Source organism: Sinohyriopsis cumingii, chromosome 13, assembly GCF_028554795.1.
Source record: "Sinohyriopsis cumingii isolate HCF-2022 chromosome 13, ASM2855479v2, whole genome shotgun sequence".
Lineage (NCBI taxonomy): Eukaryota > Metazoa > Mollusca > Bivalvia > Unionida > Unionidae > Sinohyriopsis > Sinohyriopsis cumingii.
This window is the reverse complement of record NC_142973.1, coordinates 29,124,410-29,145,763: the sequence shown is the minus strand read 5'-3', so window position 1 is coordinate 29,145,763 and position 21,354 is coordinate 29,124,410. Positions and strand designations below refer to the sequence as shown.

Here is a 21,354-nt window from a genome sequence, read left to right as displayed (position 1 = left end):
GGCTGCTTAAAACACAAACTATTACCGAATTGGAATGTACTGAAAAGTAAATGTGCTTCGTCATTTGTTACATGATTGTGCTATTTTTTTTCCACTGAATTCAGACCAATATGACCTGTTTCAAAATGTTCTCTAATATGTTGATAGAATGCATATAAATATTGTGATGTTGTTTTTAAATTTTTTGAAATAACTTTTAATTTTCAAAATTGGTAGATTTCATTTATCAAATGGTATGAGCAGGAGACGTCCTTTAAAACAGTATTTTTTGCCTACAGCTGGTAGAATCATATGTATGAACTCGGCACATACACTCTCTGAGTTCATAAAGCAGGACACATGCTGGATTGCACTGTTGTATTTTGTCTACTTTATTTTATCTAACAGATTTAGACCATGGGCAAGACCATGCGCAAGTTTGGTAACATTGAAAACATGGAACTGACAACCCTTCTGCTTGTGTAGCTTCTCCAATTGTCAATCTACCAATAAATGTCAGACTTGCACATTGTGGACCAAAGTCATTGGGCTGCAGTACTGGGGGTACGAAAGGGGAAGGCACAAAAGTGCACTTTGAGAGATGAAAACATTATCAGTATAAACGATGTCTCAGCAGGAAGTGATTTGCTTCTCGATGGGTATCATGCTCTACAAGGTTCATCAACCAAGCTTTTACAGTCAGCAACAGCTTTGACTTTTCTCTCACTACTGCGTCGTGATATCCTTTCTTGACAGAACCAGTAAGCCATTTACTGCATGGGCAGAACACCATGTTGCCTTTATCACCTGCCATTAAACAAGATCAAGATCAAAACAAACCACCTCAGTTGCTGTCACATGCTTCAAATATAAGGACCAGCAGTGTGGATCAAATATCCTGTACCCTGTTCCACCTTAATGAACTGGATAACGTCATGCCAACTACAATGGCCCTGTTCCGTCATGACCAGACTCTGCCATATGGCTCTGATTGCAATGGGTCATTACCACAGTGTCCATTGTCAGATGCCAGACAAACTATCTTTGTCCAGTTGCCAAACCCACATCATACAGGCACTCTCATGGAGTGGCCTAGTGGTTAGAGAAACCGCCTCAGATGCAAGAGGTCGTGGGTTCAATCCCCAGATGAATCATACCAAAGACTTAAAAAAATGGTACTAACAGCTGCCTTACTTGGTGCTCAGCATTAAGAGGTTAGTGTTAGGACTGGCTGGCCTGGTGTCAGGATAATGTGACAAGGTGGGACATCATACTGCGTGTCTGCTGCATGAAGCCCCAGTGCTAGACATCACTATAAACTGCCACACTGCAGACATCGTAGTGATATGACTGAAAAATTGTTAAAGCTATATTAAAAATCCAAAACTCACACACGCACACTCTCATGGATCAGTCTAACCTGCATAGTGCCATAAGGCATTCAGTGCAAACAATGCCCAGCTTAGTTCCTCAGTACCCATGGAGGTTGCTTCACTTTGTTCTCAAGCCTTTGCAGCTCAAAGTGAACCTTTACTTTATCTCACCATAACAGTCAATTGTAAATTATAAGACAAGATGGAAGGACTTTATCATCTGCATTTGAGGGAGACTGAGATTAAAGAAGGCTTATTAAGATATTTTCTCATGCATCAGCTGTATGGACCAGTTTTATGGATCAAATGTCCCCTAATCTGTCTCAACACAAATAATGGCACAATGTCATGCAAGATAAAATCGCACTGTGCCATCAAAACTGGACTCTGTGTTGTTTCCAATCATAACAAGTCACCACCACAATCAATCTTACCATTCAAACCAAAAGACAGAAGTCACCACCACAGTCAATCTTACCATTCAAACCAAAAGACAGAAGGTCTTTTGTTCAGTTTGCCACAAGGCACTTTCATGAATCAGCTACAGGCCACTCAATCACCTGGTGCCCAGTTTAGTGTCCCAGTATATGGATTCATTGTGTTTTAATGCCTTTGCCACCCAAAAAGGTCCATGATGTAAATGGGGAATTTTCTACAATAGTGTTAGCATGAACACATTGCATCAATGAATGCATCAATATTTCAAATAGCTGACTCCCTATTATGACGGGAAACAGCATCAGCCATAACTAAAGGCTACCGTTCCATGATATCGAATATGCTGAGTCATCATGGAAGAGAGGATGGTGAACAAAACAAAGACCTGTTGAATCTGTTGAAAATTTTTGCATTTACAAGTCCAAAAGGTTTGGCTCTGTGCCCAAATTGGAATCTATCATGGGACTAACATGGCTGAATAAGACAATGTTTGAGCTGCCCCCAAGGGCTTCATTGGTTCACCTCTTAAAAGACCTGCTTCCTAACTCAGACCGCTCCAGTGGCCTAAGGTCACAGATTTGAACTCCAGCTAAGTCTGCCTTGCTTGGCACTCATCATCAAGAGGTTAGTGTTAGGACTGGTTGGCCTGATGTCAGAATAATGTGACTAGGTGGGACATGATGCTACATGTCTGCAGCATGATGCCATGTGCTAAACATGACTATAAACTGCCACACTGCAGACATCATAGTGATATGACTGAAAAATTGTTAAAGCTACGTTATAAATCCAAATCACCAAATCACCATGCTTCTTACTCAGACTAGAGATGGTTAACAGTTTCAGTGACAAATAAAAAACATGCTATACCAGTTGATCCAAACAATTTGCAGTTCTGACAAGATGGGTCAGTATCACATATGATGGCTCACGCCTTCATTGCAAAGAACATAATCCCATTCATGGGGAATCAGACTTTAGTAGAGAAAACCACTGTCTACCCTGGACACTCAGTGTCATCTTTAGGACCCAGAAGCATTGAAGTGGTACTTGCAAAAGATTGAGTTGATGCACCTGCCTCTTCTTACCCTCTCAAAGAAGGAAAGGATAATGTATCAGCACAAGCACTTTCGTCCTGGATAAAATAAGGTAAGGGAATGTAACCCACCTCCACTTTTTACCTATTCTCCTGAGGTAGTATGATCAAGTTACATATTTGAAGAAGAAATACATTTTTCCGAGTAAAATATGTTTCTTCAATAATACTTAATCATAATACACATACACCCTCCCAATCTCCTGACAGTTACATTCATATAGAAAGTACCTGCCACCCAAGTAGTAAGTTTTCGTAAGTTTTGCTACCAATACCTGTATTAAGGGGAGCTCACTCTATCTAACTGTCACCTAGGTAGGTAGATAGCTTTTAGCTAAAAGTTTTAACCGGGGGAAGGGGGTGGGGGTGCTGGATTTGCAGTAGTAGTTCTCCCAAGGCATTTTAATCAGGTATTAAGTATTAATGAAGAAACATATTTTACTAGAAAAAATTGGTATCATGGCAGAAATATGGTATGTATCATATTGTCTAGTAGCATCAAGGGAGATGCATGGTATTATTCATACTATCTACTAGTATCGTGGGAGAAGTGTTGTATTAAACATTATATTACTATCTTGGGATAAATATGGCATGTATCATACAGTATAGTACTGTCACAGGAGATGTATATTATTATCTTATGTTATAGTTTTATCATGAGATAAGTATGGTATTATCATACTTTATAATACTATCATGGGAGATAGATTATAATTATAATACTGTCATTGGAGATGGATTGTAATTAAAATACTGTCATGGGAGATAGATTATAATTATAATACTGTCATGGGAGATGGATTATAATTATAATACTGTCATGGGAGATAGTTTATAATTATAATACTGTCTGGAATGTAGTGCTATCATGGTAGATGGATTATAGTACTATCATGGGAAAAGAAGGATATATATCATACTGTATAGCAGTTATTGTTTATGTGATGCTAACCTTTACTAATTTTTATGCCTCTAGCTCTTCCATAAAAAATAAACACTTAAATCAGAGGTGGGCAAACTTTCCAGTACAAGTGCCGCATGCACAAATTTACACTTTGTCGCGGGCCACATAGTTCATTAAGTAAAATAATTAATATTTGAAATAGCAAAAACAAAAGGTTTTTCTAAATAACATCATAATTAATTTTCAGTTGTTAATATATTGTTAATATTTGAAAACTTAAACTTAAACTTCAAAAGAAGCACATTTATTTGATAAACAGAGTAACAAACAGAATGAGTGCAAATGATGACTTGTTCCTAAGCCGCATGAAAACCCTTCATAGTTTGCCCACCCCTGACTTAAATGATCAACAGGAATTAGTATAAATTTTCATTTGTTCCTCCAATGCTTATTTTTTCTGTGTATTTATATAAAAAATTGACATAAAAAATGTTATCTTCATTACAGGTGATGGTATCGGAGATGTTTGTGTCTCAGACTCAGATAACGATGGAGTTCAGGATACTGTAGACACCTGTCCACATAATCCCAGTATCTCAACAACCTCTTTCTCCAAGTATTTCACTGTTAACCTTGACCCAACCTTCAGCACCTCCAACTCTCCTGTTTGGAAGGTGGTTTCCAATGGAACTGAGGTCCAGCAGACAAAGGCAACAGAAATACCCACCATGCTTATTGGTAAATGTTAAAATGTATAATCCTATGAAATTCTTAAATGAGAGAGTACAGACAAACCAATTTTATGACAGTATGCAATGTCTTTTGTCTGCAGTAAGCATATCAGAATTTTGCAACAGCATATTAGTATCCTTGGTCTGCAGTCATGTTGAATTTAAAGAATGACTATAAAAGGATTCCCTGTAGGAATATTTGACAAGACTGGTTACCCATATTTACAGGTAATCAGAGCTATGGAGCAGTAGAATACAGTGGAACATGGTACGTGTCCAGTGCTGCAGCAGAGGATTATGTTGGTTTTGTGTTTGGCTATGTCAACAATAGAAAGTTCTATGTAGCCATGTGGAAAAGGAAAAACTACAACTTTGGAAACTCAACATACAGGGCAGGAATCAAAGGAATACAGATAAAGGTAATTCCATCTTAGATGCATAACACTAAGGAGTAAAGGGCAAGAATTATGGTGGTCCCTAACTAGATTGCTATTCTGCTCCAAAAAGACATAAAAGTGTACTGTGGTTTAGGCAAGGTCACCTTATTTGGGGTATACTATATAGAAATTGTTTAATTGGTTCCAGGGCCATACCGATGTTATAACAAGGGCTGTTGTCACTCTATACTGTGGGACTGCTCTACATGTCTTTCTTGATAACTTGAAAGTAATCAGGTTGAGCTACATACATTGTGACATAGTCAAGGGCTCAGGATATTGAGGTAGACTTAAAAATTGTAAATTATATTTTCTTAAACAGACAAATCTCACAGTTTTCAGATATATGGGTATTAGGTCTGGAAGTGTCAAGTTAATTAATTAATATACTGTAATCAAATTGACATGCTGTACTTGCATGTGCACACAATAGCCAAGTAGGAGGCACCTCCCTTCCATATCTTACATAATGTACCTGCCAGATGTTGCACAGAAATATGATTTTGGACTCCCAAACATGCCAACACAGCCATGCTTACTAAAACATGATTTTCATTTAATCTTATGAAAGATATCAATATATGAAACTATCACCATTGAGTAGTTTATACTATTTATTGTCATAGAGGTTGCTTTAAGATATAGATGGTCAGAGATAAACGGCTGCCATTCCACAGATTTGGCTGACAATAATTAAGGTTATTTTGTGTTTCTTAGTCTTTTTAGTATTGTTGTGGGAGTGCCCATTTGGCTAATTTGCATAGGTTTTGTTGTGGGAGTGCCTATTAGGCTAATCTGGATAGATATTGTTGTGGGAGTGCCTATTAGGCTAATTTGCATAGGTAAAGTACACAAGTTGAACAACACAATTCATTTGAAGTTAAGTAAATTAGAGATGGGTTTTGAAGAACAAAAATTATACACTTGATTACCTTGAATGAGAATGTTTAAGTCATCTTTATTTAAACATACTGGTTAATTCTTGATCAACAGCAAAGTTTCTTTGAAGTTGGATTTTTCTCTGTTAATAAAATGCAAAACATGATTATTTTTGTTTGGAGCAGTGTGGAAGTGTGATTAATTTCTGAAGGCAAACTGTCGAAACAAAACAGTGATACTGGGAAGGATGGGCCATCTGTGAAGCAAAGAGATCCCATTAAACCTAAATTTCATTGCTTGTTGTTAACAGAGTTTGACTTTGTGAAGAGCAGCAGCAGGGATGGGGTGAATTCTATACATTGCACATACTGCAAACACATATCAACACCAGTCATTCTGGAGTATATGGCAGTTTCGGAAGAAATCACTGTAAACTTGGTGCAAGGAAACGGTACTCATCTGAGTCTGATTGTCTTTTATAGGAGTCTTGAAATCGTAAGCATGGAAAAACTCCACAGATTTTGTTAGTATTAGTTAAAAACACAAACTGACCACCACTTTAGCCTTGCATACTGACCAATCCCATGACCTATGTGTCATCTCATGGGGTTCTTTATGGTAAAATAGAATTTTTGCTGAATAAATTCTGACTTGGTAATCATCAGGGGTTTTTTCTCTTTATTTGCGTATCTAAAGGAAAAAATAGGATCCATAGATGCAATCACATTATCACATTATAAGTGATTTGACAAGTTCTTCAGGCACAGGTTGATCAGGGAGTCATATAATTTGGGGGTGGGGGAGGCCAGATATTTTAAATCTGTATTATTTGGTGATACTTTGTTTGAAGAGTAAAATTCTGTAAGAATGAAAGAATTTTAAATTTTTTACATCTGCCATATATTTACTACTTCCACTCAGGCTTGCCAAAAGTTGTACTGTCTATATTCGCTTAAAGGATTAGTCCAACTGCAAACTGCACAGACCCAGATCTGCAGTTACATAATGTGCTGGCAGATCTGGGTCTGTTTAGTTTGTTAGGGGTTGTCAGTAGAACAAAAACATAGACCCTCATCTGCAGGTGTATTATGCAATGGCAGATCTGGGTCTGTACAGTTTGTAGTTTGACTCGACTTATAAGCAAGTATATATGGTATGTCCTGCTCAAAACACTATTTATGATTTGAATTAAAAAGGACTATTTGATCATTACTTGTAAAATTACATGATATTTTATATTAATATAAGTGGTTTAGTGATCTGTGGAACCTGACTGTCATGAAAATGAAGGAGTCGTCTCAAGCTGTTACACAAACAGAATTTATTCACACACATTCGGAGTACACATCAGCTAGATTCCATGATGGATTGCGGCACCCCCTGTCTGGGGAGCAGTTCTTGTGTAATATTGCGTTTGCTATTGGGAGCAGTTATTAACTAGAAATGCATGTAAAACTACTATACCACACACTGACCATTGTACAGATAAGCAGCCATGGTTATAGCAATAAATAATAAAAATTGTCATATCAATAGTGTACAAGTGACATGAAAGTGTACAACAGACTGTAAATTGCAACATCAGCCAAGGCACATATCTTTTGGTTGAATCATGATACAAGTCATAGGTCATAGCTGGACACTTGTTCAATAATTTTAACACAGAACACAGAATTACCAACATAAAGTACTGTCTCAGAATTGTAACAGTTATAAAAGGTGAACAGATTTTTTTTCCCCTTGAACTTAAGTTTTTGTCTCAAACAGGTTGTAGACTCCAATACAGGCCCTGGAACCACCCTATCACAAGCTTTGTGGCACAGTTACGAAACAAACAGCCAGGTCAAATATTTGTGGCAAGACCCAGACATGCATGGCTGGGAGCCACAAACCACTTACAGGTGGCACCTGACACATCAGCCATCAATAGGATACATAAGGTGGGTAGTATTTGTAGGTACCATGGACCATCAGGCTGGACAGTTAGAAACTATTTTATGTGCATGAAAAAGTGTTGACCTGACAGTCATTAAACTTAATTTATCAGAGACTTTTACTGCATTGATTACACATTATAAAATAATAATAATGATAATAATAATAATAATAATAATAATAATAATAATAAAGACTTTATTTAGAGAAGGTAACTCAATTACAGAACTAATTTACCTTGAGGCCTTCTATCTGTTATGTAAAATATATACAGTATATACAACATGATGTGAAAGATCTGGCTTGACATTAAATAATTAAGTGATTCTAAAAATCAAAGTAATAAGCCTGGAACACATGCACAGGCATATCCAACACATAAACATATATAAAATATAAAATATCATCCTGCATTGAAAAATTTGTCTGTGAAAATGATGCAAAATTACAGAAAAGTAGGCTGTATTTATATTACCAGAACTGTTCAATTATCTGAAGATTTTATCCATTTTAAGACATTGATTATGAAAAGAAGAAATGCTAGGAGCCTGCCTTATGTCAGTGGGAATGTTGTTTCATACCAGTGGACTAGTATATTGAATTTTCTTTTTTTCAAATTCCTTCTTTAGCCTTAGTATAATGTAATTTTTACTTCTTATGGACCTTAAATTTGGAATACCATCAGAACCTCTTTGGTGAAAGATATTGCTTAGATAGACAGAAATGGCTTTTCTGGATGCTTTATACATCAATTTGGCCTGTAAGTTTCTGCTTTTGTGAACTTCCAGTGGAAATAGATAATATTATAAATTATAATAATATACAAAATTATTCAGAGACATAATTTGCCAGGTTTAAAGTAACATTGATATACTTTATTCTGTCAGCATAATAGACAGCAAAATCAAACTCTTAACAAAGTTAACCTTTGGTGGCCAGGTGGTTAGCATGCTGAATGCACTACCAGAAAGATGCAGGTTTGAATCCTTCCAAGATCAGGCTATGTTGGTCACCAAGGTATGTCCCTGGGTCCATTTGTCTTGGCAATTTAATTATTAATGTTTTTGTGCTGTTAAACACCAATCAGTCATGAAATGATAAAGTCTAATTACCTCAACCTCACTATTGGGCTGCTTACCTCTCTCCTCACTATCAGTCTGCTTACCTCTCTCCTCACTATCTGGCTACCTACCTCTAAGTGAAATTTCACATTTTTTTATCTTAAACTGTGTACGATTCTTTTATCAACAATTTTACTCATTGGAAAGTAATGATATATAAAGTGCATAAAATGGTTGATACCTCTGGCTAATTTTGTTTTCTCTGCATTTACAGGTTGATCACATACAGGGGTGATACACAGCTTGCAGATTCTGGTGCCATCTATGACTCCACCATTACAGGGGGACATCTAGGTGTTATCCAACATGGAGCCTTCAGTGTAATATGGTCAGATCTAAAGGTCAAATGTTTGGATGACATAAACAGAGGACTATATTTTGATGGAATAAATGACTATGTCTTACTTCCCAATGTGACAACACTCAAAATGAATGCCAGGTATATATTTCTTTCTTTTTTTAATTGTGTAGACTACATAAATGCAATAATATATTTTGTTCTGCGTTAGGCATTGCTATATTTAATTAATATAAAAGTTTTTTTTTAAATAAGTGTGATATAATTTATTCCTTTGCACATCAACTCTATGGTGTCTTCATTAAAAAATGTAAGTAAAGGCATCACATTCATCAATATTTTCACCATCATCTACATTATCAATATTGTCACCATCATCTACATCATCAATGTTGTCACCATCATCTACATCATCATCCGCATCAGCATCATCATCAAGATAAGATTTTGTGTTAAAGTTGTATGAAACTCATACACCATGCAACACATCATAATTTGCAGGACAAGACATGTGTCCAGCAGGTGCCATATAGTGTGTATTGTTTGTGTTGGAGAAATTTTATGTGATTTAGCAGTCTCAGAGTGGGATCACAAAAATAAATCTCATAAAATATTTCACCTTTTATATTATAGCTTCCATATATTGTTAAAACAGAGCTTGCAACAATTTAAAATTTTTCATTTTTTATGCACAACTGCATTAATTTAATCTGCAAATAATACCTGCCATAATGTAAGTATATTTGATTTTGCTACACAGTCCAAAACAAATACTGATGAGATTATGCCATATGTTGCGGCACACCAGTATTTCACTCGAAAACAAAATATCAGAAAATCTGTTTCAGTCATTAAGTACAATTTGGTCATATCTTTTGATAATGTAAATAAATTTACGGACTTGCAAGATGCAAATCTAGGTCAAAAGGTTGCATACCATTCCAATCAGGTGTTTTCAAAACATCATTTGAAGTCTGAGTTATGCTTTTAAAGTGGTGTGGATAAATTAAACAAGAATCATTTGGGTCATTATCAAGTGTACACATAAAATTAGTGAATAATGCAATAATTTTGCTGCAATCTTTAATTTGTCATGGGGCATGAAAGAAAATAAATCTCACTGACACTTACTCCATCTCACAGAATATTTTATCAGATCGAGACAGACTGGAGCCCCAAACTATTACACCTGTGTTACAGGTACACGTATAAACTTTTTTTTAAATTGGACAACAAAGAATCATGAAAGAAATCAACTCAAAGGACCTTCATTTCATTCTTTTGTTTTCAATTTTAGCTTTACTGTTGAAGTGTGGATCAGTCTAGACTCTGGATTCACTACTGGTCCTTACCCCATTCTCTGCACATTCAGTAGAAAACTTTGTCTTACCATTGAGAATAGGGTATTCGTTGGGCATTACGGTGATGCCAATGTGACAACAACCTCAGCTTTGTCTGCAGATACGTATTATGCTGTGACTCTCAAATACAGTCTGGAATGTAAGTACAGCTGATTAAAAAAAACCTTTTTGCTGTTTGGGATAAATTTTGCAAGTTAGCCTATAGCCAAAAGTATGTAAATATTAATGTAAATATTTTAAAACTCGAACTGAAATGGATGAAATTTAATATGGAATTTTAAAGCATTTAAGTTAAAAATTATTTGATAAATTTTCAATGCTTTGGGAGGCACACCACTCGTGTTGTTGGCCTTCTGAAAACAAATATTTGAATACTGTTTTCAATAGGTGGAAAAGGTGATGAATTTTGGCAAGTTTGATAGAATTGGAATGTTGATACAAAGAAATATTTCAAATCATTTAGCATGAAAATATTATAGTAAATATTTTAAAACTCGAACTGAAATGGATAAATTTTAATGTGGAATTTGAATCAATAAGTTCAAAATGTTTTTTTTTAACTCTTTACCTTCTGCTAACGCATACATACAACCATAAAAATAGCCTTGTAACCCGAGAGACGCATATACAAGCTGCTAATAATACTCTCTCTGTCCCGGCTGGCTCATACATGTGTTTCCGGCCAAGGGTTGGGAAACCCCAGATACCCATATACACGTTTCATATTAAAGCTTTGTATTGGATGAAATTACAAACATCCGTTCTCTTTTATGATATTTAGCCAATGAAAATAGTCCTTACATAAAATGATGAACGTATTCTATTAGTAGTTTTACAGCATATAAGCAGGAAATTCTATTGAAAACGAGGTCAGTGGTGACAGTAAAACAAAATGTCAACATTCATGTATTCCGACGACGATTCTGATGGAAGTTTTGAAGGATTTGAAAGTGATGATATTGATTTTAACCAGATTCAAGATGAAGGATTGGACATTAGTATAAGTCCTGTTTCAACACCTGACATTTCAGATTTATGTGAATCCGAGGATGAAACGCGAGACAATAAAATCTTGTCAGAACACGTGAGACCGGTAAATGTGGACGACTTTACAGCAGTTTCAGGGCCAGCATTTATTTTATAAGAAAATGCAAGGGAGATAGATTTCTTTTTACGTGCTTCAGGCAGTGTCATAAAAAATTACCAAATCTGCAATAAAATAGTGGACACATTGGTGTGCAAAATAGTGGTGAGAAAAGTAATCTAATATACATTTTAAACACAGATTTATTGAGATATATTTTTTTAATTATAAATATATGAATATAAACATTGATTCCTGTGGATTATATGTACTTGTTGGTGGAAATGAGTGGCACAAAACATTGTTAAGTGTTTAGAATTTTTCATTAAATTACATAGTTTGCATGGGACAAAATTGATACAGAAAATGTAGACAGCATGTAAATAACTCAAGAAGTTCTCACTCAGGCAGCTATTATGATGCTCTGGGGTCCAGCCTACAAACAGCTGCTAGAAGGCAGCCTGCTTATCAGGCTCAGTAGGCAGGGCAGCAAGCACCTGCAGAAGGTAAAGAGTTAAATAGTCAGTGCTTCAGGAGGCACACTGGCCATATTTCTGGCATTCTGAAAACAAAGTTTTCACTAGCCCAAAAAAGTTATTAATTTTGGCCAATATTAGGAGGTAAAAGCTGTTGAATATAATTTTAATGTCAAATGTAGCACTAAAACACTGAGGTTTCTCCATTCTTGTGATGCCAGCTTCTTATGGCATGCATGCAATATGCTGTCCACTAAATAATGCACATACCTATAAAAGCAATGTGAAAACAGAGGTAGGTCTGAAATGTGTAGAGTTTTTGAAAGAAAAAATGGAAGCAGGAATCGGATAAAGGAAGAGCAAAGTGCAGAGTAAGTTTAGTAAATGAATTCTGTTAATGGGAAATAATTAACACAGTTTGGTTTCTCAACTCTCTCATTTCATTTGTGATGTACTCAGTGTTGCACATAGACCATGTTCTTGCAGGTTTCCTGCATTTTTTTTTTTGTCCCACATCCTCTAAATCCTGACCATGTGCACCCTCCTGGGCATGCTTTTCATCAGAAAAATAAACTCAAAAAAGAAGTCTAGAAATTTTCTTTAGTGGATGTCCACCCATGTTTCTGTTAGTGCTTTCAATGTGTGAAGTCACAAAAGGAGATAAGCTGTAGGATGACAGTGAATATCTTTACACTATGTATCTGGCAATGAAAACATTCAAAGTTTGTGATAGTCAGCCAGGTTGCATTGTAAAGTGTTTGATATCCATTCGTGTAAGGTATTGTAATAAATTTGGAGTATGCTCATTTGGTTATAGTGCCCTGTTTTAAGGAATTCTTAGATTTTTGTGATTAATTGTCTGATTATTGGAATTTGGTGCAATGGAAATATTCCTTAGCCCAATGTAAGTAGCCAATTACTAACAGCAAACGTCACTGAGTGAAATGTTAGAGAGTTTCCATGATGCCATGGTTCACTAGTAGTGAATTCAGGTCAAAACCGAATGAGTGTTCCTGGAATAACAAAGTCCCTACTAAAATCTAGTGGTGTACATTAGTGGTGTGACTGCAGTGGCAGTATTTATGGTAGGAAACCGGTAAATTACACACTGGACTCAACAAGAAGGGACTCGGCAGATATGGTGGCAAATGTGATGCAGTTGTACTGGCGAAATGTGCCTGGAAACCATCGTTTTACTGGCCTAAGCTGGTGTAGTTAAAATAGTTCCCTGTGTTAAGGGATAGTTGTATAGTTTCTACGGCATGAACTGCTGGCAGTAGAGAAACCTAACATAGAGAAACCATGCAGATGTGTGGTTGATAGATATTTGGCAGGTTGTGAGATCTGTGGTCTTGCAATGATTAGAGTAAAATTTATGTACAGAGCGGGCACATCAGGCTTTCTAATTTACAACTGAAGTTGTATGGCAGTCTTTGGAAATTTGAGGTAAACTTATGACTTCTAGCAGGAATCGCACCAGGGTTTGAAACAGCTCAGTCAAGTAAAGATCCCTGGCTTGTAACAGTATTTTCAATGCTAAAGTCACCCCTACAGTGAGGAAGATTTCATTTTATTTTGAGGTTGACAAAAGTGACTAAATTTATGCAAACACACAATTTGTCATGTAATTAATGATTTGTTAGTTTGGAAAGAAAAGTAATTCAGAAAACATAGGTACTGTACCATATTTATTATAATAAATGCTGATACTATAGGTAATGAGTGTACATGGAACGTAAATGAGAGTACAAGATGCAGAATGGAAAATTCCACAGTGCACATCATTTCAGGTTTACCAGGTAATGTTTTCATGAGTTACTTGAGCACTAAAGCAGGTATTCAAGGAAAATATGATAATTACAGTGCAAGGTAGCAAAGCTGTTGAAGCAAATGAAGATTATTTCATAACAATATTAGTTCATTATGTACTACTGTATGTACTATACATTCTCTCTCTCTCTCTCACACACACACACACACACACACACACACACACACAGAGTCTTATTTCAAACCCTTAATACGGAACTCCACAGTTTACAATATATGCATAAGCTCTGTGAGTAGTTTACATTGCTGAAGAGGACAATATGATAAGGACAATAACTTATTCAATGAAAATAAGTCATTTAGAAGTTTTATTCATGAATTTTATTGCCACCAGACTATAGCTTTATCAATTCATTGTATATTTTGACTTTTCATTTTACCAGCAGAATCTGTACTTAGGGTTTATTGCCCTCTTCCACATATTACATATTCATACATGCCAACCATTACACTTTTGGCGTAATCATTACGTTTTTTTTCCACTAAATTACGCCTTACGCGTAAATGTATTCGGATTGCGTGTCTTCGGTATATCCCCCTCCAAAAAAATATAATAATTTGTTTTCTCATTTTTATTAACATCCCATTAATCCCACAGACTGTATTCTAGAAAAGATGGCTTCTACGTAACTATGACATAAGAGTATGCTTGTCTGTAGACTTACATGCACTTTCCTAAAAGTATTATGTTCTATTTATAGCAGTTGCCCTATTTCCAAGAAATATGCTGGTTCTACTTTCAAACTTTTGACCTCGGTTTCTATTTATAGCAGCTGAATGGCTTAGTTAGGAGAGAACAGACTGGTTTTCAAACTGTTAATCTTTGCTCGCAGATTCTTTGTTCAAATTGATAACTGGTACAGAACCAGTCTGTAGGTATTTGGCGCTAAAAGTCAAGTCGGATTTATTCTAGTCGATGCATGTGTTAGAGCAAAAATGTTTTTCAAATGATTTCACAGATGGATTAGAAAAGATGAAAAATTGATTCAGAGATGAATACATGAACTACATATTTCAGCGTTCCATTCTAGGGCAGCTTCATGCCCCTTGCAGGCTGTGTGGAAAGGATTTTTATATTGGTCATGGTGGTAAAAGAAAGAAACCTTGAATTAGCTCATTTTCCTAACTCCAGTACTATGGTAACTTCTTTTTTTTTACAGCAGAACTAAATTATGGACACAAATTTTATAAATGCAGAGGCGTTATGTACCGAGTTCTTAAAAGAAACAGACTACCCCTACATTGGTCCTTTGTTCACACAGATGTTTCCTGATTCCAAAGTTGCAGAAAATATGTATGTGCAAGAACAAAATCATCTAATATTGTTAGGTGTTTAGCAGAAGATACTTCACTTAAAATTGCAGAAGCCATGAAAATTGGGCCATTTAGTATTGCAACAGACAGGAGTAGTGATTATGATGACAAAAAGTTGTACCCAGTCTGTGTAAGAGACTTTGACTATGAAAAGGGCAAAGTCAGAGTACACTTCTTTCATTATCAGAATTGACAGTAGATTCCACTGGAGAAAACAATTTTTTATTTGCTTGATAATGCTTTGAATAAATATATGTTGGCAGAACTGTATGTGGTTTTCAGCTGATGCTGCATCAGTGATGACTGGAATTCATAAAGGAGTTGCATACTATATTCTCCATCATTGCTCATATCAGGTTGTCTCTGTCATATGATGCACCATGCTGCAGGAAAGGCTGCTGATAAATTAGAAGGAGAACTCCTGAAGTATCAAGATGGCACTCAACCTGACATAATGTACTTCATGGGGACAGAGTTGATTTTTTCATCTTTTGTGCCAGATAAAAGACACAATAACTGGAAGAAATAAATTTCCTCTTCTTTGCCATGTTATGAAAGGAATATTGGTTCTTTACCATTCTAATGCTGACTGTGAGAGATTGTTCAGCATTGTTAACAAAAGTAAAACTGAATTTAGATCCAGGCTCTGTAATAAATCAGCACTTAGTTCTCTACTGGTGTGCAAAACATTTATAGTCTCAGCTGGTACAAAGTGTTTTGAAATGCAATATGAGAGTCTGTTGCTTTTTAAAGCTCAAAGTGTTATGTACGAAAACTTGAAGCAGTAATTGATGTTAAAAGTCCTGAGGGGTAAATAAATCATTTTGTACATATGCTGATTGAATTTTTATAATGTTATATGTGGATTACTTTTTCTGCTCGGATTACTCTTTTTGTCCACTTGGATTACACTTTTTCCTCGCCAGGGTTTGGCATGTATGCATGTTGTGTACAATTCTGTGGAATAGCTTCATGATTTTCCAGTTGTGCATTAATGAGGTATGATGATAGATTCATTTATAAAAAAATTAAAAACAAAAATTACTGGTGTACAGCCTCATGGCAAATATGTAGGGATCAAACAGTTGCTAAGTTGGCAGAGCATCACACTTGCAATCCATGGGTCCTGGGATGAATCTTCACTCAAGCTAGCTCAAGTCAGCAGACTTGGTGTCTTTTGGAATAGTACTTTTTTCCTGTTAGCCAGTATTGCACTGAAAGTGCCATAAAAGCCAAGAAACAAAGATGCTTATTTTGCTCTAAATCTCTATTCAAAGTATACAGAAACTCAACAATGAACATATTAAGCACTTATTGTAACATGACAAAAAATATGGAGAGTGCCTCTTTAAAATGTTGAACAAGCTTAAAAGCACCTTACTTGGTGTCATGAGTACCAGATAAGTGGGGACGGTTTTGGTGATGGCCATCATAGTGTTCTTTCTTTCAAATACTTTGTGTTTGGTTTACTTCATATTTTAAAGAATTTTTTTTTGTCAGAATCTTTATTAATTTTGTTAATTTCTTGAAAATGATGGTACATGAATGTTACATTTATTTCATGTATCTGATGGTACACTTTATTTGAGACCAAAAAGCAAAACAGTGATGAAATCAATAAATACAGTTCTCACTACATATACCACCATGTCGACCAATATTGCACATCAGGGAATTCTGTGCAACGATAAGTCATTTCTGGAAGCATTGGATCACATGTTATTTTGAGTCAAAGTCCAATTTGTATCAAGAAAGAACAGTCGTACTTTAATTAAGAAAAGTGATATTCATAAACTGTACAAAAACATCCCACATTTTGACTTAAAATGCATATGAAAATGTCATTTCTAAATGTCAACATGAAGACCCACTCCATGACCATATTGAATCTGCAACCCAGAAAATCCTATTTGCTATGTATCTTTTAGAATCATACAAATAAATAAATTATTTAAAAGATGGAAATATGTACCTTAAAAGAATTCTGCATTTTAATCCAAGTTTCCAATTTTGCAAGAAGTTGTCCCACACGTACAAAATTGTCTGCTACCCAATGTGTCAACTTGCTGCTAGAACAGGATTCTCAAGAAATTCCTTGGCTTATAGTCTAAATTCTGTAATAATTTTTCCCCATAAACAAGACATTGTTAATACATTACACACTACTCTTTGTATTTCTTTTCCACATAATAGCTTATTTTTTATAAAATGTTGAACTTTACTAAAAAATTTTACAAGATCGGTTTAGTTGGCTTAATCTTGCTTGCCATTTATTGGCATTGTTACGTTGAATTTTGTAAAACTAGCTATAAACCTGACCTGTATACTTGACTGAACTGCTGAAACAGTCCAAAATAATGTATTTCATTTCTATGGCCCGATGGATAAATATTACATCTTTTCAAAGCTGTACACAGAATAGGCCGACATATTGCGAGTCATGAAAACATGGGGGCAGTATCCCGTGTGTCCAAAATTAATATTATTTTGAACAGAATATTCTGGTGACAATTGCCTCTTTTCAAATGGTAAGCGTTGCAGTATTTTATTTTCGTCAGTTGGTTGTATTCTGTATGCGTTTTGCTTCAGTATTGATGATGGAAACCTTAGGTGCACTGAAATGCCCGACAGCATTGTATATGGTGGAGGTAGATGAATTGTATACAAAAACTGACTTGTGAAACCACATTCACGGAGCATCAGTTACACAGTGTTACAGTTTTCTGACCAGTATTGTGAAAGAACACATGCCTTGAGACACTTTGTGTTGGCAGAAGGGGCGGTCTTTCAAGACAGGTTCTGCAATACAGTCTCTTCATTCCATGAGCCTATTTCAAAATATAGGACATCCAAACAAATAAATAAATTGCAATAAGCTCTAGATATATTGATATACAAGTGACCCTAAAAATTATGTTGATGATATCCAATAATTCTTGTAAAGGACAATGTTCATTTTCAGACCAATAAATTATTCTAAACAATAATCATAAGTGGAATTTACAGTAAATAAATTAACTCTATAAATAAATAAAAATCCAATGCTGTCTTTAATTTGTTTCAAACATTTTTGAGCCAAACAAAACCCAATGTGATATTTAGATACCTTGGTGGGTTTCAAAACCTTAGAAGGCTCTGGCAACTGTGACCTTGTTTTAAAATTTTTTACACATTTGTTAAATATTTGGACTTTTTTGACAGTAATACACAAGTAATACAATACAGTTGAATTGTGTCTAGGATTACCCATAAAGCCCTTGTGGGTTTTATTTCAAATGTGGTCCTAGGATTAGCCATAAAGCCTTTGTGTAGTTTATTTCAACTGTGGTCCTAGGATTACCCATAAGGCCTTTATGGTACTTATTTTAAATAGAGTCCTATCTGTAATTCAAGATTTAAGGGACAAAGGCTTTAAGAATGATATGTACACAAATCAACAAATTGAAAGAACAGGTTATAATAAAGGTATGCGTAAAATGTTACAAGCCATACAAACAAGATACACAACACAGTGGCACACAGATAAAATTACTCACACACTTCAACCAGGTGGAAGATAATGGAATGAATTGTAGATAAAAATGTGCGTCATAAAACCACTATGTGGCAGGTTGATGGAAAAATTATTTAAACCAAATGCAAATACCTAAAATATTTTATAGAGAAAATTGCATTCTTCAGTAATGTCAGCTTTACTGCAAATTTCAATCTGTTTTTGTTTGTAATACTTTTCATATGCAGTTGGAAGGTATTGCTATCTTTTATTTGATTATATCATTTGGCAAATGAAGTTTTATAAACATATTTGTATTCGTGTCTAAATCCTTTCCAGATTTCCTGTCATTGCAGCAATTATTATGTTTTCAACACAATTTTTGAGGTTTTTTATCATGATATATTTATTACCAAAACGTTGTTAACCTTATTTAACAAAAATGATTCAAGGTGGACAAATAAAATTTGGCATACATCTTTGCAGGCACGTGTAAGTGACTAGATTATATTTTCATACCATTTTTTTTTTACAGTTTTAATCTTTTGACTTGTTTTGTGTGCAGCATTTATACAAACACAGATCTGTTTTGAGTATATTTTATCCTCCTATCCACTTTTTTGACAAATGTAAAACTTATAATTTTTGCAAAGTTTTCTATATGTAACTTAAATTAACCAAACTGTTTTAATCTAAAATCTAGACCTTAAATATCAGGAACTTTCTATATCACACTCTTTAACAAAATTTTATTTTATTCATTTTCCTAGATTTTTCCTTTTCTTTTGTCAAGTACCAGTATTACGGAATGATATTAATCATATGGGGTGGGTGAGTGGGTGGAAAGACATATGTTTTTATGGTAAAAAATAAATACTTTGTAAAGAGTCATATCCCTTATGTAATAGCAATACTGTTATATCTTCCGCAGATCACAGTTTAACATTGTTTGTTGATGGTGTCAGAACTGGATTCACCTCAAGTGTCCCTAGCATTGACTGGGTAAGTCTAATCCCAACACCCTTCAGTATACAGGTGGTATGTAAACCTAATTTTGTGTAAATATTTTACCATATGAAATATTATATAACCCTGTTTACATGTTTTACTGTTATTAATGCATAAATCCATTTGATACTGTTGTCATTTCATTTTTTTGGACAGTTTGATATTATATCTTTGAAATTTGGTTGAAGACTTAAATAAATTCTATATGTCACTAGTCTGTCATTTAATCTCATTCAATCTGTCAAATCAATAATCATGTATTAACACTGCTTCTGCCCAGCATCAACATTTATTAACACTTTCTTATGCATATAACATTTAATGGTGTAATAAATTACTTTAGTTCTAATACCTATGCTTAGAGTTTTCATTGTATAAATTATATTTAAGAGGCTTTGTTTTACTAGACTCATGATCTTGTTTAATAAAATTATGCTACCATTAAGCAAGAGACCCAAGTTGGACTGTTATTGCTCACATGGCTTTGCATAACCTTTGACCATTTCTCTAAGCAGGAGTATGTGTAATTTAATACACATCCTATGTAAACTATCTCCCATGTTTTCCATAGTATTAATTTTACTCACTATATCCTGATAAAAATTCTTTCTACTGTTAAAAGCATAATTAATATGCAGTCTCTTGCTCATAATTGAAGTCACCCAAGATCTTGATAATAATAAACCCAGCAGCTAAAAAATTTCGCTTGAAAACAGGTAACAAGATCAGCCAATTAGATGAAATATTACCCAATTAATATGGATGGATCCTGCTTACTTTTGAAATTGTCCAAGATCTGGATGATATAATCCATTTTCCAATTTTGATCGAAACTGGATTAGAATTAAGGCTTCTAGATTGGTAATGAGCTCCATCAACCATGTGCAAGACCTCAAAAATATGCCTAATAATGACAGTCCAAAATCTTGATACAAGTATATATTCCACATGTGATCAGAAACAGATGACACATATGACTACCAGAGCTGTAACAGGTCAGCCAATCAGATACAAAATCACCTCATTAGTATGTGTGGATCTAGCTCATTATTGAATCCACTATATTAACCCGTATTTCAAGTTTGCACAAAGTCAGATCCAAAATATGTTTTCCTGAGGCATAACAAGTTCATCTAACTAAATGCAGTTTGCATAATTAATGTCCATGGATCTCATTCATTATCAAAATGTGCCAAGATCTTAATGATATCAGCACACATTCCAAGTTTCATCAAAATAATATGAGAAATGTTACCTTAAGTCAATTGGATACAAGATCACCTCATTAGTATGCATGATTTTTATTTTATTTGATTTTCAAATAATCATGTCCATTTCTCACCCTATAATTCAAGAATTTATCTCTTCCTAAAGATAAAAAATGCAATCAGATATCAGTGTATAAAGATTATTTTCATTCATAATTCTGTGAAGCTTCAGATGGTTCATGTATGCATACATGCATCATTGTGACTATCATTTTTATATTTCCAGACAGCTGTAACCAAAACCAATGATACCATACTTTATCTTGGGAGGGACAACAGCAGTTTTTTTAGAGGGACAATGGATGAGGTAAGAATAAATTTACAGC

General features: G+C 34.9%; 1 protein-coding gene across 1 annotated transcript in view; it reads left to right on the top strand.

Moving 5' to 3' along the window:
- Positions 1 to 21,354, top strand: part of LOC149785118 (uncharacterized) — a 205,924-nt gene that overhangs the window by 170,934 nt on the left and 13,636 nt on the right. The window contains exons 51-57 of the mRNA XM_089978885.1: positions 4,301 to 4,531; positions 4,753 to 4,943; positions 7,608 to 7,780; positions 9,111 to 9,335; positions 10,492 to 10,694; positions 19,684 to 19,754; positions 21,255 to 21,335. Of these exons, the coding sequence (XP_089835011.1) occupies positions 4,301 to 4,531; positions 4,753 to 4,943; positions 7,608 to 7,780; positions 9,111 to 9,335; positions 10,492 to 10,694; positions 19,684 to 19,754; positions 21,255 to 21,335 (1,175 nt within the window). The remainder of the gene's footprint in view (positions 1 to 4,300; positions 4,532 to 4,752; positions 4,944 to 7,607; positions 7,781 to 9,110; positions 9,336 to 10,491; positions 10,695 to 19,683; positions 19,755 to 21,254; positions 21,336 to 21,354) is intronic.